The following is a 24,603-nucleotide window of genomic DNA, read 5'->3' on the forward strand; positions in this document are numbered from 1 at the left end:
CCAAAAGATGAGCACGAAGGGAAGCCGCGCCAGTTACCTACGACCGGAAGTCACGTGGTCAGATTCCAGCGTCCGTCCACCTGCTGAGGCGGGGCGCGAGGCGGAATGTGGACAGAGAGCTCGTGCAGGGCAGTACTGGGCTTCTTCTCAAGTTCGGTGCGCAGCACAGCCTTGCGAGACACGGGAGCCGCTCGACGCCGGAGGATGGTTTTCTTAATGCTCTTCGTCCGCTTCTTGGTCCTTGGAGCTCTGTGTGCCAGTAAGTTTTTCCGAATATTTTTTCCCGCTCTGTCGTTTTTATATATTTAAGGTATCGGCATAGTAGAGTACTTCACAATGGCGTAGTAACCTATTTAAAACGTAATTACCTGTTACCATGAAAAACAAAAGTTTTTTTGCCCTGGTAGAAAGTCGACGAATTAAGTTGGAATCGAGGTAATTACTTGTATCAGTTATTCAACTTATATGTTGTTTAATCTTTTCATGCAGCACCTTTTATTTTCGAGCGTTTTTGTGATGCTATGGATCCCGTCGGTGCCTTTGTATCCAAACTAATTTTACACCTATACAAATACATTAAGGTTTACTGCACAAATGATGGGAAAATGTTCGGCATTTGACTGTGATTTCTGTACCGTGTAATTATATCTCAAGTCGCGACTCTTCTTTTTAACTTTATTGAGAATGTGGGATTTCAAAAGTCCTAAAATAATCCATGTTTTATTTACCCGTCATCCGTGTATTATTTTCTAGATATGAATTTGAATGGATTTTGCAATTAATAATGAATTGGTGAAACTTACACAAGACCAAATTAGACCCACTTTCGCCTTCTGAACCGACTAGTTTTCCTCAGTTTTATTCTGTTGACACAATTTCTAGTTGTTGAATATATATGAATATACATTTTAAACTTGTATAGTTCTGAGATTAACTTAATTTTCCCTTTCGTAACGTAATAATACGGAAATATAACAATTAACAGATTCCTTAAAGATTATTTTGGAGTTGTTATTGTGCTGATGATACATCGGGAAATTGGCAACTACGTTTTAAAACGTAGGTTTATGATTGGCAGTTATAACGTGAAAATCATTTAGTCAAATTGATTGGTATCGTGCACCAATGTAATTACCAATTGAATTAATTCAGCGCCGAAGCAACTGTATAACAGCTAACACTGCTACCTAATCTGATTTAAACCTTAACTGGGATTTAAAGTGTTATGTATGGTTTTATGTCTTGCCATCTGCCAGACTAAACTGAACACCCCCCCATACGACGAAGCGCTGTTTTCGAAATCGTATGAGAAAATGTCTTTCACATGCAATACGCTGCACATATATGGCGGTCCGCATAAAAGTGAATAGTGTGCGCGCGCGTATGAAATTAATAGGTGTAGGAATAAATGAAAGGGAAACAGTGCTGTAATGTGGTGCTGTTTGAAAGATGTCGAACCTAATCCGTGATTTTTTTTTGTGCAAATATGTGTGTTGTATTATTTTTTTATATATATAATTATAACTTATGTCTCTTGGCGCACGTTCAAACACAGTTGAAACAGAAGTTTTTAATCAGAACTGATTAATTTCTCAGGCATCCCTAGTTTATTTTTCTTTAAGTCGAAAGGTTTCCTACTTTGTGCTGGAATGAAATATGGGTTGTGATACTACAATGCTGAAGGTACTGATTTTACACTGTATCCATCTCTGCCTCAAGCAGAGGAATTTGTCACGTTAACATAGTGAGATTCGTTCAGTGATAAGTCACATTGTGTGTCCTGTTGTGTCTTGGTTACCCAAAGACCTGCTGGTCGGAATGGTAGGGGTGTTTGACTGATCACTTTTGTGAAGGTGAAATTGCTTTCAGTAGTTACCCACATCGAAGCAGCCGCACCATTACATTGATTCTCTATCAAACTGTAATGTTTTCCTTTTATGATACGGACCACAGTTTTTGGCAGATCAGTGTGCCTGTAGCCTGAATGCATTTTTAGCAATGCTGTTTTGTGGCTGTTCCACATAGCTTGGAATCTGAACTGAAACTGGCCCATCCCATTATCTGAAGACAAGCGAAACCGGGGTAGATAAGTATCATTAGTATCTGCTTGCATAGTAGAGGGAGCTGAATAACCAGAGTTATTGTTAGGCATTTGCCATTACAGTTTACCATTAACTAGTAAACTAGAAAACCAGAGTGTGTTGTGTTCACTCTACCTTTAGTGTTTTACAGTGTTTTTTTGTTGGGGAGGCAAGAATAATACAGAGCGTGGTTTATGGGCCTTGTTTTTCGTATTATTAGGATCTGGACTGTGTTTTCTCCGTTTAGTGTTGAGTAGGTTATATGAGCTCATTAACATTACAATGGTGCCTTGGCCTCGTTATCGCAGGCTGGCCCACTTCCTAAGGCAAGCAAGCTGTTGCTTCTAAAGTTGGCGTGCCATTTACTCTGTACGGCAGCGAATCGAGATTGCATGGAGTACTTGGTCTTAATGCTGTATCTATTCTTGAGTGGCTCGTTCAGTTCTCGTTTTGTATCAGTAGAACTTCGGCACATTCCCCAAGGTTAACGCTTGTACGTTGTCATGATTTGGATTGATGGTAAAATATGGTTGGCCAGAGGAGGATTTTAGTTGTATATCAGGGGATTCGGCGTCTTATTATCTTGTCCAGTTTACTGAATGTATTCTTCTTACATTGTTGTGAGTCTGCTTTATCAGTGTCTTTCCCTGAACTTTTGGAACTACTTTGAAATGAGAACATGCTGTTTGTGCTGTTACTTGATCCTGAGAAACTGGCGCGTCTGGGTGCTTTTATATCTGAGAGAGATTTTTAAATGTATGAATCTTGTTGATATTTTAAAACTATCCTTTTTAAGTAAATGTGCCCTTACCCAGGCTATAGAATTTGAACTTTAAATAGTAACAGTATGGTTTTGACATTTTTGTAATAGGAAGTCTGAAACGGTTGCTTTTATTTTCCTGTTAATATTTTACTGGCATGCGCAGTAAAGATCTAAACTTGTTCCCCAAGTTGTGTTTATCTTTGTTCAAAGTCTAAATAAGTCATTTATCAAGCCTGTAGATCTCCGTCAAACAGTGTGAGTGAAGAATGATAATGAAACAGTCATATGGGTCTTTTCCTCTTCTTGACAGGTGTATATTGACATTGGGCTCATATGCATATCGACCTTAGGCTTTCCCTTCATGTGGTTGATTTTTTTATTTTGTACTACCATTTCAGAGATCAGTAGTCCCCCCCCTCCCCCCCTAGCAGGAGGTAACGCTGAGCAGACTCCTGCAAGCTAGTCACTGTGTTACCTGATAAGGCTGTGCCTGTGTGAGTCCCCAGCCAGTCAATTTCAACAGGTATCCTAGCAACGGCTCCTGGCTAGCCACGAGGGTGTGTGTGGTGGTTGTGGGGGGGAGGGTGGCACTGGGCATGTGTGTCGAATGAGGCTGCCTCTGGCGTGAATTAACTCTTTGTACTTACTAACCTTTAGGCATCACTCAGGAATATGACCCAAGAGTAGCCAGTTGTTTTGCTATCAAAATTTAAACCTGAGACAGGGAGCTTAATATCTGACTTGAGTGTTTATGATATGCAGTCGTTTAATATTTCAGTGCAATGCTAAAGCAGAATTTTAAGTTGTTTTCAAACGCTGTTTTTGCATAATGCGAGTGCATTTAGATTATAGTAATCTGCTGCTGTATTGCTGATGTATTAATCCACATTGTTCTGAGCAAGCAGCCTGATGCAAGGTACAATACTGCTTGACTGTTCTGAGTCGTCTGTGTTGTGGACTGGGAGAACTTCAGGTGTCCACTGGTCTGCCTTTGATTTTTGAGTCTCCCCCAGTGTACTCATGAGGAGTCATTAATTGTTAATGTTTTTATGTTCCTGAAGTGTTGCTAGCTACTATGTGGATGTAGGATTGTATGACATGCAAGGCATAGTTGGGAACTTTTGTCTTTCATTAGGAAAGATTTCCTCCGTGAACTAAAAGAACCTCTAATGTGACCGGGCTGTAAAAACTGTCACCCCTGGGCTGTATTCTGCTTACAAGATGTCAGTTTGGGACCCCCCCCCATAACGTAATATTCTGTTAATGCAAAAAACAGACATTGACTTACAAGGAAGATTGTGGGAATTTCTGCAGTACTTCTCGCTCATATATTTTGTGCTAGGAATTGGAAGGTTGGTCCAGGAAACATGGTGCTTGTTGTACCTGGAAGACTGTTCACATCCAGGCTCTGAAATTAAATTCCCTGGTGGTTGCTGTGTAAGTCACATGATTGAATTTTAATTGAAGCTTATGTTGCCCGGTGCTTATCTTCACCTTCAAAGCCTATCCTTGGAAATAAAGCAGGGACACTTGGAATCTAATTACCATCCAGGACAATTTGATCGTCTCTGTATTGGCATGATGAAGAAATCAGTCTTGAATATTCTGCAGTGAGGCCACCTTAATATTTTAGCATTTTGATGCTGTGTTGCTGGTGGTACTTCAGTATGGTTTTCAGCACTGTTTCCCGTCTTATTCAGGTTGACAGAGGCACCCGATATCTGAGGGGCCTCAGTTACGATCCATTAAGATATGACCGGTGATTAATGGGTGTGCCTATTTCTCATTATGTCTGTGGAGAGACGCTTTCGGCTCAGAGCTCATTTTTCATCTTGCATGTATCCAGAGAAATGTAACAGGGGTAGACTGTACATTGTAGGTGATGAGAAGGGAGCATTGGTGTTGAGTTGGGGCAGACCGGGGGCACGCATGATATTCATCTTTGTTTACAGTGCCCCCAGTTAGTCTTTTTGTGTCTCCTATCAGCCAATCTGGGCCTGTTTTTTGTTCATCCTCATTCTGAGTGATCTGTCGCCCTGGGTTCCATGGCATCCATCAGACCCCATTTATCATCTTTGTGTCATTTGCACTGTTTTTTTGTGCGCATTTTTCTTCCTTGTGAGTTTTCAGTAGAAAGGCTCCACAGCATAGATGTATCCACGTGCATACAGTATCAGCCAAAAGTTTGGAGACACCTAACCAGAAAGATTTACTTGTTACTATTCTCTGCATCTTAGAATACTTAAGACTTAACCACTATAAAATAACACATTTGGAATTATGCGCTGACCAAAAAACGCATTAAACAAAAAAATTCATTTGGGGGTGGGGGGAGCAGCTCTGTGGGTTTGGACTCAGAAGTTTGCCGGTTCAAATCCCATGATCGGCAGAGTGATGTCACCACTGGGCTATTAAGCAAAAGCCTTAACCCCAGTTGCTTCAGGAACTGGCTAACCCTACTGTCTCCTCTATGCCTGTTTTATGAGGTGGCCTCCTGGGAAACTTTTCCACCTGTCCTAAAGGGGGTCCACCATATATGCTGAGCACTCATTGGCTACTTTTCCTTCACTTTCTGGTCATGCTCCTCCAAAGCCATCTCTACTGGGTTTAATCCTGCGTTCGATTATCTCTCTCCGAGTCGGAACTCGGATGATACAAACATCACGAAAAACGTCACTTCCCGTCGGAAACACGCCTCCTTGCTGATGTTGATGTCGGACAGAATTTTGTTGTCCGAGATTCCCCTGTGACGTCATTTCAACATGGCGGCTTACACAGTCAACATTAATTCTATTTTTTATAAATATTTAAAAATGTTTGTTTTGTTAAATGTATTAATAGTTTTAAATGTAATTGCACATGGTCGATTTAGAGAATACCATATCATGACCGTAAACGGTATCCTACCATGCAATAGATTTTTACCAGACTTGTTAGTGTCTTTTGTTTGTTTGTAGTTTGTTTGCCTCTCGAAAAAAGAATATCACTATGGATCTACTAAAATATTTTATAAAGCTTTTAATGTGGTTTGACTAGTTCGTATTTCTTGTTTGTTTGTCTCTCGGAAAAAAGAATCTCACTCCAAATCTGCTAAAATATAAAGCAACAACACACAAAAGCTTGTTCATGGAGGCAACCATGTTTGTTCCGAGATGTGTAGCTTGAACGGAAGATTGATCGGATGTGACGTCACGCATCTCGGAATTTCCGACTCGAACGCAGGATTAGACAGGTGGACAGGTCATGTGATGTGACACTATCACTCTCCTTTGCAGGTGACTTGGTATGTCTGAACTTTTCACTGGTACTGTATGAATGTACACTATATTTTCTTTGTGCTGGAGGACAGAATGTTCCCAGATTATAGTTTAATCTAGTTGAGACAGTCATATAGTTCATCTATTTGTTTTAATTTTCAGACCCAAATTAAGGTGCATCCCTGCTGAATCCACCTTTCCTTATTCGTTTACTTAGTGATCGACAAATATGCAAGTCAAATGGTGGTTCCATTGACTTTGTCCTGACCCGTGAAATGGCTGAAGAGCCGCTACCAGCTCTTAAGCCTCTACCATCTGCCCTCAGGGGCTGTCTGCCCATTTTGTGGACTTTTGTTCCTAAGATCCAAAATCATTTGGATTTGGGAGGTGTGAATTTGTTCATGTCAATATCAGCTCCAGTAGTGCTACTTTGGAAAGTCCACTTGCATGGATGATCTTCATAGAAGCATGGTTTTAAAAATAAATATGGACAAGTTTTGCATGTGTGCTATATGGCCTTTAGTCTTTCAGGAAGTTAGTGATGAGCAGATCTGATTTCTGTTATATGGTGCTATACTTACGGAAAGATTGTCCTGGGTTTTTTTCTGCGCAGGCAATTATCCTGCTGAGCTATTACCGAATTTGAAGCATTTTTATAGTTTTTGTGCCCCTCTTGAAAAAATTGTTCTCCCTAACAACTCTTTCCGATTTCCGAGAGATTTCTCAGAATCACTGACAGGTTATGCAATTAGCAGCCCAGAGGGAAATGCATCAGACAGCTAGAGTGGAATTGTCTGTGTGCAGCCTGACAGTCAGGCAGGTGAAACTTAGAGAAGAGGATCAGAATGAAGATCATAGAGGCTTAGAGAGGCGGTATGGTAAAATGTTTGTTTTCTTAGGAAGTCTTGAAATTTGCTGTCTTCAGGAAGACTGGAGATAATACCTCCACTTCTGTGTGCAGGCTGTCATTGTAATGAATTTGCTGTTTGTCTCCCAAATCAAGTGATTTATTCTAGAAATCGGGAGACAGCCAGTTGTAGTGGCTGCTGCTGTGGTGATTCCAGTGGACTGTCCTCTCTCGATCGTTTCCCCGCAACAGTCAGAGGGTTTCAAGTGGCAATATGGGAATGTCACGTGATGTCCTTTGTTCTGCACGGATAGGATGACCCAGCCAATGCTTTCTAGAACGTTCGCCTGCCACTTGATCCCATCTGGTAGACCAATCTGTGGCATCATGATCAAACAGTTTAACAACATTCTGAGTTTTGAAGTTAGCGCCTGTGGAGAGCTGTGGAGACGAACTATTGTTTTTCAGAGGTAGAGTCTTTTAATGTTTGTGTAGCCATTCCGCTCGTTTTTTAAAAATTATAAAAGGGTCAAAGACATACAACAAAGTGTCCTTAAATTGTGGAAAGGAAAGAGAACAGAAGAAAGGGGGGAAAAAGTCAATTTAAAAAGCAAGCAAAAAAAAAAAATTGATAAGAATAAAAGTACAGATATAGAGATTGTGAAAATTAATGTCCAAGTTAGCCCTGGTGCTTGTGGTCAACCAACTGGCAATATTTATCGCTATAATCCTCCCATTAGTTCTGAGTCAAATGAAAAGTACCTGCTCTGGATTGGGAACTTTAAAAACGAACAACTTCCTTGGGCCTAGTTCCTGTGGTGGGAACATGACTGAAGTTCCTGGTTCCTGAAAAAGGTTCTTAAATTGGGAAAACACTGTAATAAACACTAAGTTTGTTCTCCGAAGAGAGGTCAGTGCCAACCACTCCTACTGTGAGAGTAGGTACGGGCTGGGGTTCTTGGGCAGCGTTGCATGAGCCCCTTGGGGGGTAGGCCGGTTTAAGGTGTCTGTGTATACTGCTTGTTTGGGCTCTCTTTACTCGCCATGAAGGCCATGGTCCTGTGGACTTCCCTGCAGCTTCACCTGTTCCAGGGGGGTAATCATGCCTGTGCGTGGCATGGAGTTAATTCAGTGGTGCCAGGGCAAATTGGATCATTTTGTAAAACCGCTTTCATCAGGGATTTTTATTCATGAAAATTAATCTGCCAGGGGTCCAGAAGTAGGCCAGCCTGCTCTCCTGTTTATTGATCGTTGATGGGTTTAGGATGAGCTCTGCTGCTCTTGTGGTGTTAGCCTGTAGCTATGGGGATGGAGGGGTGGGGTGTGGGGACGTCTGATTTGATCTCCCAATGACTTGATACATCTTGTAAGACTTTGAACAAATAAACGGAATTGCTGTTTATTTATGCATGAAAGATGACTACATTTAACATAGAGGTATCGACGGTCATTGTTAAGGGAATGCATGTGACAGGTTGTTGGTGGCGTTGGTAGTTGGGAGTCTTGCTTAGTCATAATGGGAAGGGAAGTTTCGTCGTCTTTGAGCCAAATGAAGTTTTTCTGACATGCCTACCAGTTCCTTCAGCACCTGCACGTGTAACAATAGCACATGTTTATGCCACCGCCTCGTTGGTCCAGAGTGGTCGCCCCTCACCTCCAGCACCATGGATCTGGTGGTTAATTAAAATATTGTTGCGAAGTCGCTGACCAAGCAGGCAGGTGGCCCAGGGGGTGCGAAGCAGCTGTTGCTGAAGCCATGTTTAACAGCTTCAACTTACTGAGATACATCATACATTATCTGCTTCCGGCACGCGGAACATGGCCTGACGAGCCTTTGTTCATGCATCCCTGATGTTGGACTTCCACTCACCCAGTATGTTTAAATGAGGAATTGCAGTTACATGCATACATATGTTAATGGACTGAGTGTGTGATTTTAAACTGCATTTTTACTTTTATTTCATTTAGTATGTGTGGGCAGCCCTCCTCAAAGAAGCCAAAGAATTTGTAACCCTCATGATCATAATATGTTTGTGAAAAGCACTAATCCTTAGGCAAAACAGTGCCTTGTCAAGGGAATTCTGAGAGCACTGAATTAAAATGTTTGATTTCTTTTATATGTGAATTGGGGTGTCAGATGATCCCTCTTTAACCCCGACTGACTTCTCAGTACCTTTAAATAGCCGAAATATGCATGTTTATTTGGGGAAGTTAAATCTACCTCCGCCCTGTCACCCTATGGGCCCTGGCTGTCTCAGGAGGGCTAGGGTTTATCCCCCAGATTTGTTTTCACCTATCCCTTGTTCTCAGCAGGATGAGAAAAGAATCTCTGTTTCTTTCTCAGTATTCAGCCCTGAGACCGCCCCATGCCCGTTATGGTGTAGTTTGTCCCGCAGTCATACGCCCAAGTTGTTTTTGCCTTTTCTGGCTCACTGAAACTTTTTTTTTTTGTCAGTCAGTCCCCGCCCCATCCACATTCCCCAGGGACTCCGGTCCGGTTTGATGCCTGTGTATGTACATGACTTCATGTAGCCAGTCGGGTTGCATTCTCCATGGTAGGTATGTATCCAGGTACTTGGCCCTTCCTCCAGGGTCAGCCTGCCGTGTTCTGTGACTTAACCATTGATAAAGTACCATTGTTATCACAGTGTGATCCACAGGCTATATGACACTGTGCTGTATGTAAATAGTGTCTCACAGTTTAGCAGTCAGTGTGTAAATTACATGAAAAATCTAGCACCCTACTGACACAAGCTGTCATTAAAGCAAACATCTGAGTGTTTGTGAGTGCTGAGAAAGGTGTTAAGTGTGTTTAGTGACTCTGGTCTGTTTACGGTCTGTCTTGTCTGCAGTCCGTCTGGGTCCTAGAGCCAGCTCGTCAGGCACTAATGGTGCTAAGGAACTAATGCTGCGTTCCAACTGAATGAAAATTTCAATTCGAACGTCAGAATTCCAACTCAAGTCAGAGGAATCTACACAACCCCAAGCTCAAAATTTAGGGTGGCTGTACCCTTTATCAACAGAAGTTAAAGCTGTAGTTCTATACTGTTTTAGTACTTGCATCTTATTTGTGGCTCATTAAATTGGTTGTACACACAGTACTGTCCAACCGCCATCTGTGGACGTGTTGCTGTGGTGTTTTTTTTTTATGCGCAAAATACTGCGTAATGTGTTAACTACTGATATTTCTAATAATATTAAATAACTGGGGCCCATTTCATTAAGCAGGATTGCTTAAGCGGCCAACTTGTTGGACTTAAGGTAGTCTGGGCTAAATATAAATGAACGGAGATGATGGCCATTTTAACTGAATTAAGTAAAGCCGACAAGTCATCTAGCTAAGCTAGAAAACTCGCTTTTTGAAACGGGTCCCTGGTATTGTTAAATGGCTTTGTTACTTGCTGTACTGGAACGCTGTTAACTTGTGTGAGACGTCATTCCCAGTTCCGAGTTCTGACCTTCGAGGTTAATGGAATGCAGCTTAACTCTTACACGCTCCTACAATAATTTATGTTACTATGAAAAGTCACCTGACATGTGCCTTTGGGGTCAATTTGACCCCAGGGTGGGTGTGAGAGCAGGTTATCAAGGAACCCGTCTGATAATTAAGGCATGAGCCAACTATCTTCTGTTAAACTGGCACAAATCCAGTTTTTCTGTTAAACTGGGGCAGCACGGAGGCCTTGGCACCTTCAGAGTTGTGGACTCAATTCTTACTACTATGATCACGGTCTATTGAAAATGCCAAATACTTTGTTAAAGCAGTTTTATCAAATTTAAAGATTTAAAGGTTTATCAAATGAACTATTCAGTGTGTATATAATTGGTGTTTGATGCTGCGTTCCATTTGCTTGGAACTGGGAATGATGTCACACTCAATTGCATTCCAGTACAGCAAGTCAGAAAGCCATTTAGCAATACCAGGGACTTCTCAAAAACCAAGACTTCTTGCTTACCCGGATCAGATTTTATTTGCTCCAATTTAAATTACCTTTATCTTCTTCCACTTACATTTTGCCCAGACTACCTTAAATCCAACATGTTATCTGCCATGTAATAGCCTCACAGCCGCCTGCTAGCATGTCATTAGTGTGCAAGTTCTGCAAGTTCAAGATGACAGAAAGCTTGCAATTTGTAGCACATGTAAAGCCAAAGTAAACCATGGTGAAACCTCAGTGGTAAACCTTAAACTGATTATTAAATATATACTAGATAATCTTGAAAATGAGTAACCATTAAAATTGCAAAGCTAGCTAAGGTTTCAGCAGAACTTTAACCCTGATCTTAATCTAGCTTACTAGCGATGTAAGAATTGTATGTGCATTGCATGCAATGTTGGTATTAATATTACCCATCATCCATTATTATTTGGAAGAGTATATTACACTTCAGTTTTATTTGGAGGTTTGTAGCCTATGGACTTTAAAATGAGTTTAAAGAAAAAAAAAAAAAGACCAAAAAGGTCAGTGTTATGTTATCTGGTAAATTTAAACATACTGGAAAATGATATAAGTAACTCATTTGTTTTATTTAAATTTGTTGCACCTGTTTAGTAAAGTATGTCTGATAGGTGTACAGCAACTCGTTTTCAGTGAATTGTTATTTTGAACCTTGTTTAACGAGCAAGGATCCTGTATCTTAGTGCTATTTTGGGGTAATTGCAAGGCTTAGCAATTTTTTTAATGAAAAATTTGCATTGAAGAAAATTAGATTTTCATTTGAATATGCTGTTGATTATCGTTTTTAGAAAAAAAATCAGAATCAGAAAAAAACGGTGTCAGTAGGTCACACTCGCAAAAACATCGAAAGTTGGAATTGGCCAAGAAAGTGCAGTCGGTGCATGCGCAGAACACATTGTGTGTATAAAAACACTGGCCAACATAACAATATGTCCAAAGATAGCAGTTGAACAGTATTGTGTGTACAACCGATTTACTGAGACACAAATAAGACACATTAATAAAACAATATAAAACTACAACTTCTGTTGACGAAGCCATTTTGAATTCTGAGGTCGGTGTGGTGATTCATCCCAATTTCCAAGTCGAAATTCTGACTTCAGGATGCGTTCCCGTTGAAATTTCCAACTAGGAACTTGGAATTTTTGAGTTATGGGTTTAAATCAAAGGCAGTACAGCGGTACCTCAGTTCTCGAACTCATTAGAGCTCGAATTTCTTAAGTCGAACCAACCAGTTAGAAGAAATTACCTAGAACTCGATCCGAATCTCAGAAGTCAAACTGTGAACACAGACCTAAGATAACTTGTATGCGCGGGGAAATGAGTCACGCGGCACGTCTCTCAGCAGAGACAAAGGGTAACGCTTCAGTCTCAGCCTCGCATTCGCTGTGATAGCATTGTGCATGTATACAATAGCTGAATACATATATTTAGACAAGTAAAAATACATTTAGACAATGATAGACAGTAACAGTAATTATATAATAAAATACATTTAAAAATAGATTTCTTATTAATTATTTTAATAATAATAAACCATTAATACATTTAATTATTAAAATATTGTCGTGCCAAGCAGGGACGGAACGGAGACAAAAGCGCAGACGTCAGGATATCAGGGAATACGAGGTTTAATTACAGGTAAGGCAGGCAAAACACAGATGGACAATACAATGACCGGACTGGGGAAACAAACTGAAATGCGGACTAAATACAGAGGACTAATGACAACCAGAAACAGCTGATGACACGTGGATTCCACACGGGGTTAACGAGGGGGCGTGGCACACGGAAGGAGTGGACGATCGGGACAGGACGCATTGTTTGGATACATTTATTTTCTTACTTTACAAATTACTGTTTTGATAAATGTACTTAGATGTGTTTAGTACAGTATATGCTCTTCTTGTTTTATTTGGTTCATTTTGTGCTTAAACGCTAAAAAAAAAACGTATATGTATAATTTTTTGGGGCCGGGAACCAGTTAATTGGTTTTCCATTATTTATTATGGGGAAAATTTGATCAGAACTTGAACTTTTTAGGATTCGATCTGTAGTTCTGAACGGATTAACGTTCAGTTCTGAGGTACCACTGTATTTATAGAGGTATACAGCCCTGAATGGAGTTACATAGCTATCATAAATCCTTTACCTGCTATTCTTATTATGCTTTGTCTTGGCAGCTGTTCAATATTTTGAGTTTGCTTTGAATAGTACACTTTGTTGTAATGCCGTTTTGGTTCAGAAGAACCCAGGGCTCCTCAGCTGTCTGTGTTCAGTATTAAGATAGTAACTTCAGTTTTTTTCTTCCTGAAATGTGCATAGCATCAATTATGTTGGTTGTAGGAGTATTATATTGTACCAAGTTATACAACATCTGTGTCCGTCAAGCCTCAAGGAGACAAGTACTGAAATGTGTCAAGGTCATTTTTGTTTGTTTTTATTTTTGCCTACCTATCTTTTTTGGCCATTTGAAGTTCAAGGATTTTTTTTCAGTTGATTTATCCAAGGTATTTTCCATACACATCTCTTGGAGTATTGTAGGCCTCTCTTCTGTCATATGAATTTGCATGCATTATGTGTAATAGATTTGTCAATTTTAATTCTGTGTCTGATTTTACATGTTAGTCAGAGGTACAGTCTAACTCCTAATAAGGCGGATTATTGAGAGGAAGTATGGTGTGTTCTTTAGTAAGTCTACCAGTGTCTGAATCCATTTGTTCAAGTATAGAAACTTATTTTACCCTGCATTTTTTGTTTTCCCCTCCATAATATTGTACTAGGTTTCATTTTGTTGTTTTGTGTTTTCATAGTTATTGGTGGAAGAAAAATGGTAATACCTGCCCTTTTACCCAGGAGGATGAATGGAAGTTATTAGTCATGGTTATTTTCTTTTGTGTAATTGTTAATACAGTTCTTTATGTACTCCCACACCTATTGAATCCATTTTAAGTCACAGGGGCAATTTCTGCCACGTCAGCATTAGAGAACAAGGTTTTTCTGAGAACTATATTAAAGCTCATAGTAACTTTGATGTGAGTAAATGTCTGGTTAGACTCGCTGTGGTGCTGACACTATAGTTTTCTTTCTATCTTGTCTGTCTGGCTGTGTTTGTGGGTTTCAGATTTGGGCTGTTAGCAACTGACTGGTGACTACAGTAAGCTGTATGCAAAGGGTGCAGCTTTCCATGCAGTTCTGTGCCCTTTCTCAGTGTCTGTACCTGCGGCTGATTTTCTAAGATTGGGGGGGGGGGTCCTATTAGTCGTATTAGTTGTATTAGTCTGCTTGTGTGTGACCATTTGCTTAAAAGTGCTTGACCTGAAGGTGGCACCTTGCCTGAGTTGTGTTCCCGTGTGAAGGGCTGCTGGCACAGACTGGTTCTCGGTTTGTCCACCAACCTCTGTGATCGATGAAATGGTGAAGCTGGTTTTTCTTGTTGCTTCGAACTTTTTCTTTCTTGTTTTCTTGTTGCTGTGGTGTCCTCTGTCTCTGTGCAAATGACACTATGGTACACCACACACAGAAGGCCAACACGGAGTGCTGTGTTGCTTTTTGGTACTCCTGGATGGGAGGGGATGGAGGTTAATCCCTTATCAGCGATCCCGCTGCATGTTCTGTGGCTTTCTCTTTTTAAAAACCTGTTTTTGATATGACCCTGAAATCTATGTTATGGCATAACTGGGTTTTCTAATGTAACCTACCTGTTTAGGTATGCAAGCCTGTTTGTGGCTGCAGGAATTAACCTTTTTTCAAAGTGCGACATGGATGGTCAGAACATGCATAGACACAGATGGACAAGCACAGTAAAGAGATGAATGTACCGCAGTACCTGTAGCCATAGTTAGTGTGTTGTGTGTTAAGATGTTGCTAGGCAAGAGTAAAGTAATAGGTTATCAGTTTTGATAACTCTGACTGACATGGTATGTCATACATAAACTGCCAGACTCCCCTAGTACAGAGGCCTTGTAGCTAAAGGCTTTAGCACAAACATTACTTTATATGTATAACTAGATGACCGGTCTGTGACTTGAGCATATTATGTGGTTTGTAAAAGTATCATTTTATTAAGTGGATTTTCTTTCTTGAAAGCTAGTTTCTGCGGCTGGGGCATGCATGTGTGCTGTATCAGGGGGGGGGATGTGATGGACAGTTGGCCCCACCCCCTTCCGAGGTCTCGCCTAAGAAATTTAGTCCACATACCACCACCCCCATTCCAATAGAATGCTTAAGGGGCCAGTTTGGTGGGGGGTGGTGCCTGGAAGATCTGCACTTGATTGTAGGGCCTACACTCCTCTGGAACACTGACCTTTGAGTCCTGGTATTTTAGAAAGTGTTCATTAGGGATATTTATTATAGTGCTTATTGTTAAAGGCATGTACTTGGTGTCAGCTGACGTTTATAACGTGGTATTTGATTCCAAGCCCTCTTCTGGTGCTTGGGCTTGGTCACTCCAGAGCTGTGTTGGAGTCTTAAGTTGGTAACATGGCCTGCGTCCATTTAGTCTGATTTCGGAAATAGCTGTAGGAGTCAAAGCCACCTCCACACGCATGAGCATTCCTTTGCAGCACTTCAAATTAAGCATCCCCCTCACACACCCCCTCCCTTTTCAGAACCGGCCAAACTTCCTTTAGCCATTTAGGGTAAGAGGAGTGGCTTCTTTTAACCCTTTTTCAGGGGCAGTTCAGAGAAGATTTTATGGTCCGAGGTTACTTTAATGGCTGCTGTTATGGCTGAAGCAGTATGGCCAGATCACTGAGCAGCCTTGTGGTGCTGGCAAGGGATCCACTTCCCCTGGGTAAATTCAAGCTTTTATGGCTTGTTTGCTGGTCAGCTGCCAGATCAAATCAAAATAAGTATCCCAAATCAAAATAAGTAAAAAAAAAAAAAATAAAACATCTTCAAATAAGTAAACTATGGCTTGCATGTGCAGCTTTATAGTGTGGTTTGCCCTTTTAATAATCTTCGCTTAGCTCACTGTGATGCCGGTGGACATGCTATTTATGTATGTTATCAGTCTTTTACAATGTTTGCATGCAGTTTTTGTCTTGTCTGTGCGTTTCTGACTGTTTTTGTTTCTTATTACCGGAAAGCTAAAATGCTGCTACACCGCCAATTTAAGATCGGGCGGTGCGTCCATCCATCCATTTTCTGAAACCGCTTAATCCCAACTGGGGTCGCGGGGGGACCGGAGTATTTCACAGGAACATGGGGCGCAGACGGGAACCAACCCCGGACAGTCGCCTACACACCACAGGGCGCACACACTCACACAACTACAAGGGCAATTTAGACTTACCAATCAACCTATCCTGCACGCTTTTGGACCATGGGAGGAAACCGGAGCCCCCGGCAAAAACGGGGAGAGCATGTGAACTCCACACTAAAAGGACCCGGGACTGAAGCCAGGACCTTCTTGCTGTGTCAGCAGCGCTAACCACTAGGGGTGTAAATCACAGCTTTCCTCACGATACGATACAATATCGATTCCTTAAACCAAAGGTTTGATTTTTAATTATTTTTTTTTATTCCCACGATACGATTCGATTCAGTACGATACTGGGGATAGTAGTCGAAATTATGAAATTTCACATAATCCTTTACATTTCAATGAATTAAAAAAAGCAAATATAATTAGCATGTTATCATATTTTATTGGGAACTGTAAACAAAATCTAGTGTAGCCAAGTATGTCCCATAAATCAAGCAAAATAAAGTGCAATAAGGTAAAAATAAAAACTTTGGATGGATGTAGATTAACATGGTGACTGATTTTAATTTATTTTTTTAATCAAGTCTTCTCCAGACAAATACAAAAGTGTAACCAAAAGTATGTCCATAACTGTCATAACCTGCTCGTATGACCCTCTTGATGCTACGCCCCTCATTAACTTCGCGTGCAATCTTGATTCTTCCCAGCCGTTTCTTATTGTTTCGTCTAGTCCTGTGTATTTAAGTCCACATCAGAGTCTGTCGCCCAGATCTGTCACTGAAGTTTTCCCCGTGTGTGCTGTGCTGGGCGCCCCCGGTGTAGACCGTGTATACGTCGGAGTGGATCATGAGAACAATACTGGAACAGGTGCAACACATCTGCCGAACACATCGATGCATCGGATCGTTTGCCGTTGAATCAATATATCGATACAAATCGATGTATTGTTACACCCCTACTAACCACTGCGCCACCGTGCCGTCCTCAATTTCAAATTCGCTCGCCATCTCTCGTTCGGTCAAAACCAAAAACTGACGTGAATACACAGTGACATCTGACGTCGAACTCGCGTTGTGAAATCAAATGTAATATTATACCAGTTTTTCAGTTCAAGTACTGCGAAGTAGTGATTCATTTTCCACATCAGCCAGTTTAAATCGTCATACATTTGCATCGATATTTAACTGATTCGCAATTCATCGTTACATGGCTTTTGCTGAGTGAAGGTGTGGGCACTTCACCGTAGATCACATTTGTTTTCTCTGTATATGCATGCGCTGTCTCTTGTCTGTTCTGCGGGGAGGGAGCACCGCACCTCTTCTTTGATCTCCTTTGGGTTAATGTTAAAAGCAATGGTGGCTTTGACTCCTGGCCTAGGTTTGAACATAGGTTTTAAAAAAGAATATTTTAAAAGCCCATCTGGGATTCTGTATTTTCCGATTCTGAGTTTTGTGGTGTTAAATTATTTCAGTGTCATTTCAAACAGAAACAGGAAAGCTTGTAGTTGTAAAACAGACATCTCCAGTTTGAAATGGTCATCGTGCTTTAAGAGCTTTGCATATATTGTTTTTTAAAAAACTGAGCCTAATGCTAAAAGGAAGGACCTTGATCTACACACCCCTTCTCGTGTGTCCTACATAACTTCCGCAAACCATTAAATGAAAGGGCTGTGTTTATTTAAATTGCTGAGACCTTCTCAATGTCCCGAAGAGCTGCTACATGCCGAAGTCTAAATTTAGCAAGACATGGACATAAAAACATAGATAAAATTATCAGCTGCCCTAAAGCAGACCACACACCTTTCCCAGTGATTTGGGATGATATGAATCAAGTAAGACTGCAAAAAAAAAAAAAAAAAAAAAAAAGCGTGTTATTGGATATAAACCAAATGGTCAATGGAGGTGTGACCTCCCCCAGTCTGTAATCTACAAAGAGTATTTACATCTGTATGCTGGCCCTGTAGCTCTCCTGCTGTCCGGAAAGCCTTCCTGTTTGTGTTCAAAGTATCCAATAACTTCTGTTTGCTTGATTGTAAACGGTCAGAGGTGTGGGTGGAGTGTCCTGCCTGTTAGCAGTGATCACAGGATGAGCTGTTTGGTTATTACATTGCCTTAGAGACCCGCTGTGCGGCCTCCTAGTTCCATGCCGTCATGGTCCATCTCTGGAGATAGCTATTGATACAGCACATCCTCCAGATGGTACCAGGAACTGCTTGCTTATTTATTTATATTTATTTTAACCAGCAGTCAGCCCCCCTCCCTCCTGACTAAATGCTAAAGACAACCACCTTAGTGACTTTTTAAGGTAATTTGTTTTGTTAGTGAACTCCAATTATTAATGACTTTGAAACTTCCCTGGTATGACCCATCTATGTAATCTAATTGAGCTTTGCAATTCAAGACACAGTGTTCTGTGATATTCACGCTTCGCTGGCCTCAGCTTGCCTGCGTGTGTGCGCCCCTTAATTACGGACAGCCATGCAGACCAACCGCTCCGTTCATTTGGACTTCTGAAACCGCTCTCCAGAAGACCGCTGCTCATGGGTGCTTTAATTATGGAGTAATTTATTTCTGTTTGTCTTTGTGGACAGGCTTTCTCTGTGCTCTCTGGCTTGGGGGATGGGGGGTACGGCCCTCTGCTTTTTTAGCCCCCGTCCAGACAAAACCTCAGTAATCAGCAGTGACGCTCAGCATTTGATCAAAGGCTCATTGTGGCCTGACAAAGGCCACGGTCTGGGGTGTTGTGGGGGCCGCCATGCCTCTCTCCTCTGTGGGGGGTTGGCGGCTGCTCTCTCATCATGCACCCTCCTCTCCAAGCCTTGAAGCATGTCCTGCTTGATGTTAATTTTTGGTTTGCCTATATCAGTTTTGTGGAAAAGGCATTAAACGCGATGCAGTCACATGCACATGTTACGTAAATCTATCTTGGATTGGCTCCCTGTTCCAGCTGGTGTGGTGTGCTGCTCTTACGATGTGCTGCTCTGGGTATCTATGTCCCCCTTCTGCAGTGTTAGAGTGTCTGGCTAGAGACAGGAAGGAGAGCTCTGTAATAACATTTTTGTTGCCTGGGTCACCTCGCAGGCCCTATAAAACCGTGCAGGAGAGCCTGTTATTATGACACGTCTCTTCAACACAGGGTGTATTTACGCCTTTCTCTGTGCCGTTTCACATCGCTTCCTCTTGCACAAAGTAAGCTGGCATGAAAAACTTCATTTCACTCTCCGCTTGGCTGAGAAATCCTCGGTTCCTTGCGGACGCTGTGTGTCGCAGTTCAGCTGGGGTTTGCTGTTAGTTTCTCTCTCATTTTCAAGGTGCTTTTACACATCATTGTACAGTTTATAAAATTTCACCCAGGCTGTGATTTCGAGTGCAGTGGATGAGGTGGCTTTGTAATCGTGTTGCTAGCCTGCCAGTCTGAGAAGCAAATGGCACATAGGTCCGGTTTGCTGGCTTCATTTTGCAGAAGAAATATGCTGTATATATGTTTCGGGGGGGGGGGGGGGTGGCGGGGGACGGTGGATGTTTGGACAGGCAGGTAGAAATCGATTTTCATTTGCATAATCCAATATCAGTTTTATAAAACCCTTATATTTTAATATATACCTTTTACAGTTTGTGGCCTATTCAGTGTAAGTGAAGCTTTAACCCCATTGGTCTCGCGTGACCAACCTCGCGCAACAAAAACAGATTTAAAAAATAAATAAATATGGGTGACGCTGTACTGACGGCGCCGTCAAGCCTAAAGGCAGATGTCTGGCTGTTTTTTGGATTTTATAAATATCAATGCAGTGAACAGGCGGACAGAACCAAAGTTATACGCAAGATATACCAAATGGAGGTGAAATAGTGTGGAAAGACCACAAATCTCTGAAACCATTTAATGTGATATCATTCAGATGCGCAATCTGCAAAAACATTCAATCCAAAGCTTATTGGTCATGTTAAACAAGTTCATTCATGCAGCTGTTTTGGGGTCAATTCTTAAAGCACATATTCATATTTTTAGTAATGTTAGAGGGTTCCTTGTGTGATTTACAGCATTAGTTCTCTAAGAATCTTTACAATACCAATTTTGCTAGATAGGAATCAAAAGATTCCTAATTGAATTGGTATTGAATCAGATTAAATCAGGACCTTATGAATCAGAATTGAATTGATTCAGCAAATCAGTGGTGATACCCTGTTTTCAGTAAAACTGAATTTTTTCCCTAAATTGTAGGTTGACAATTCTTTCGTGTTCACACAGAAATATTGTATGGCGTTCATGGTGTTCTGGTTGATGCAGTGGTGTCGCGCCCAGCCGTCTCCCTTCCTGTCACCATGATTACAAATGGCACCTGAGTGTCTCTGTCTCCCCCAGGTTCTCCTGCAAGTAGAAATGTGGTGTTCAGTGACCTTTGTTAGATTTCCATTTGCAGTTCTGTGCTTAGGGGAAGCCGCACACAGCCGGCTTGCTGTTCCACCTTTTGTTTTATCCTGGCGTTTGAATTCCGGTTTCCAGATTGTTTAATTTTTTCGGAATACCAACCCATGTCAGAATTTTAAATGAAATGAAATGCCCTGACCAGTGAATCTCATTTTTGCCTTATGATTCATTCTCCCCATATTTCCCAGTTCCGTATGTTTCTGTAAACCACTCTTCCCCAACGTAATCCCTTTCCAAAGCAGCCACCAGTGTATTTTCATGTGACAACAGGTAGGGTACACCGAGGTTACCAGTGTATTAATGGCTATGTTTATACTAACGTGGCGATGTGCCAGTGTCTTCTCTGTTCAGACTGAACCACCTAAGAGGGAGATAGTTGGGTTTTTCCTTTCAGTAATAGTTTAGCTATACGGATATTGTTCAGCTTCTCATCTGCCGCTCATCACTGTGAACTAGCTAAATGAAGGCTTCCCTAGAAGGTCTGAAAGTCATGGAACCACACTGCTGTAGATCCTGCAGATCCAGTGGACTGTGCCCAGCCTCCATGGCTGATTTGCAAGGAAAGCCTTGTGGGTACTTTGCATGGTTGCCCTGGACTTCTTTAATTGGCTTTTATTTCATTCATTTGATTGACTTTGCATTGGCAATACTAGGAGCAGAGTTGTAAATCTGGGTTATTGAGTTATAGCTCTCCAGCATACCATTTATGTCCACTTCATCTGTAACTAGTACCATTACCCAAAATGTCTGTCTTTATCACCCCATGTCCAGGGATTCAGTGACTTGTATATTGTAACGTCACTTTTTTATACAGTTGGATTTCTGTCTTCTTATTTCTTAAAGACTTTATGATTCTAAATGTTCAACTTTGCTCGAAAGGTGTGGAAACCTTAGCACCCTTTTGATTTGGGGTGAATGTGTGTTACCTCACTGCCCTCAAATCCCTAAGATGAATTTTGCATCTACACATTCTGTTAGCCATTTACACAGCAGGATACTGCAGAACCTTGCTGTGGAGCTCGCCTGCGCTTTACCAGCTGGGTTACGCTCCACAGTCACCACTCTCACGTAGCACCTTCAGCTAGCTCATCTATGCTGCTTTCTGGCTTTATTTGAAATGTTTCAGTGTATGGACATAGACTTCAAGTCCTCTGGATGGCTTTCACCTGTCTTGCAGCAAAGTGTGTTGGGAGTTGAGATGAACAGGAAACCCGCTTTGAATCCATTCTCCTAGTGTTTTAATGTGGCTTAGAAGGGTTTGTGCTTGTATGTCCTCAGCAAATGAAAACGACCCCTTCTGGCCCTCGGCCACAGTAAAGGATGCCGAAACGCGATGTGTGGCAGCTGGTCTCTCAGTCCCTAAGGAAATAGAAGCACAGTTGAATTTCGAAGTGGGTGCCAGGTCCATCAATTGCAGGAAGGCTTGCCGATAAAAATGTGCACTCATCCTGAGCGCTTCATTCCATTTACTGTAATCGCATACGTTTGAAATGCGCATTAATTATGATGAGGTGTTGTGCTTAATCGAGTGAGTCTTCCACACTGAGAAAAGGGTTTAAAATGTATGAATCTGCTGGGGGAAGAGAAGCGTTTTATCTTTAGACGTGACTTTAACATATATACTTAAAATACCTCTCCTGACAGCTGTTCAAAACAGAGCAGCTTTTTTCTGGGTGCTTAAAGCGAGGATTTAAGTCTTCATTTTGGGGGGGGGGGCAAACTTTAATGTCAGCACCTTAAATATTGTGTAAAGGATGTACCGACAATTTGTCAGGAGCTGGAATTTTTTTAGTAGAGGAATGAATGAATGTTTAAAAGATGGGTAGAACATTAGGGGAGATGGATATTTTTTCAGTAAAACAACTTCAGAACTGCTGCTGAGCCTCTTATATTACTGCTGGAAATGAGCTAATGGATGCGTTTGCCTGCAACCCTTGGGACTGCTTTGATAGGATGCTCAGCATGTGACAATTGTTAATTCAGAAGCTCTGCTGCTTTTCTCTGGTACTTGTGCCTTCAAATATGTTGCTGATACAGATCAAGATTATGAAAGCACAGTCCTCAAAACCAGTCAAAGCCACGGGATTCGTTCTCATAGATTTCAATTAGGAAATGCATTGTGTGGATGTTTTCCGGCTTAAACCGCACTGCAAGACCTGGGCCATTCTGTTGGGTGGTTCTCAGACTGGAAGGAATGTTGAGATCTCGGCTCTCAACTTCTGGGATCACCTTAAGTGCCCAGGGATCATTACATCACCAAGAAATGGTTTGAAGGGTGAGGTCATTCTGTTTCCGTCCAGGTCCAGCTGCTCTTAATTATGCCCTTAAATATGGCTTCTTTATACTTTAATCGTGCTAGTGACCAGCTTGTAGTGACTAGCTGGTTTAAGTCTCTGTGGAATGGTGTCATTCCCCCCCATTTCTCCTTGTGCTCTGCCTCTCCTGCTCCTTCTCCCTCCCTTGATCACTGCAATGACATTCTCAATAGGATCTGTTGCCAGGAGACAGGATTCTCTCCCCATTGTGTTGTGACAAAGGGGTTTAGAGGCATGCCGACCTGGGGCAAGGGACTGACACGGGCTTAATAGTGCCGCCATCCACGGGGCCAGGGCCCCAAGCCCTGTTCCATCACGGGTCCTGTCGGACATATGAGGGCTCCTAGCCATCTAAAGGTCTGCACTCTAGTGCAAAGGAGGATGGACAAAGAGGGGCTCTAGGCATCAAGTCACTCAACCAGCACCCCAGAGGCAGTAATTACCCACTCTCACTACAGGCATTAGAAGAAACCCTGTTCTTCATGGTGTAAATGTGACATGAAAGGTGCCACATGTTTGGCGATTATGGGTCTGCAGTGGTTACTGAGACAAACTGAACCATCACAGTCGCAAAAACGTTTTAATCCTCTGAAATGTCAGCACTGGCTGTCGGCTGAATGATTGTTAACATGGATGGAATAAGTAATGAAACTTATCACGAGAATCTTTTTGTTGATGTTTTTTGGGCTTGTTTTCCATTCCACTGGTGTCTTCAATCTGCCATAATAAATTCCACCTAGTTCTATCTGTCAAACTGCTGCTCTTTTATTTTCTGAATTGATCTGATTCTACTCCTTTTACCTTTACTACCCCCTCAAGGGTAGATAAGTTGTGCAGTCAGGGAAGCCTTTCTGCACACCACTGTTGGTCTTATGCTATTTTTGCACTTGTGCCCTTTCTTAGTTGTAATGAGTCTGGCTGTTCTGTTATGATCTCTCTTATAAACAAGGTGTTTTCAACAAGAAAATTGCCACAAGAAATTTGAAATTAAAACTGATTTAATCTGGATTTCATATCAATGATTTACGCATAGTAGTACATAATGTGGAAGTAGAAAAATCTAGTTTTCAAAACAATTAAGTATTCTTATGTATGGCACTCCTTGCTGTGGAACCTCTAACCTTGAGTTTAACCAACTGCCTTCAGAAGTCACATCGTGAGTTCTACTTGTGAGCAATTAAGGTGTGACATAAACCCAAAATAAATACAGCTGTTTCTGGAAGACCTCATAGTTTGTTAGTGAACATAACTGCAACAACATCATGAAGGCCCAGGAGCTGTCAAAACAAGCATCATGTCCACAGCTGAGGTGGGAGGAAACATCCACCGGACAACTATAACCCAGACACTCCACAAAGACTGGGAGAAGAAAGTCGTTTGTCGTTTGTGAGAGACCCAACAAACATATGCGAAATGGTCTCATCACAGCGGAAAACTAAAGTGTTTGGCCATGTTGTGGGGATGCTTGTCAGCAGGGACTGGGAAACTGGTCTGGGTTGGGGTAAGACCAACAAAGTTATGCACCTACAGAGTGCTGGGTGTTTCATATGAATGGTAAAAATCCCAGTTAAATGCAATTTAATTCCAGGTTGTAACCATGCCAAATGTTCTGGGGGGAGGGGGTGAATACTTATGCATGACACTGTAAATTAGGGGCATTGCAGGCACTGGTGAGGATTTAAGTTAGGTGATTTTTGTGTGCATTACTTCTGCTTATCGGAATGAAGCCAATCATCCACACAGAAAT

General features: G+C 41.6%; 1 protein-coding gene across 2 annotated transcripts in view; it reads left to right on the forward strand.

Annotated features, from left to right (window-relative positions):
- Positions 1 to 24,603, forward strand: part of cxadr (CXADR Ig-like cell adhesion molecule) — a 35,028-nt gene continuing 10,425 nt past the window's right edge. Inside the window, exons 1-2 of one of the 2 annotated variants that reach the window (XM_072713728.1) lie at positions 145 to 259; positions 9,404 to 9,507. In XM_072713728.1, coding sequence (XP_072569829.1) covers positions 9,501 to 9,507 — 7 coding nt within the window. In that variant the 5' untranslated portion in view covers positions 145 to 259; positions 9,404 to 9,500. Of the gene's footprint in view, positions 260 to 9,403; positions 9,508 to 24,603 lie in introns of both variants that reach the window. The other variant, XM_023833141.2, reaches the window with a different exon arrangement.

This window comes from Paramormyrops kingsleyae, chromosome 6, assembly GCF_048594095.1.
Source record: "Paramormyrops kingsleyae isolate MSU_618 chromosome 6, PKINGS_0.4, whole genome shotgun sequence".
In the NCBI taxonomy this organism is placed as follows: Eukaryota; Metazoa; Chordata; class Actinopteri; order Osteoglossiformes; family Mormyridae; genus Paramormyrops; species Paramormyrops kingsleyae.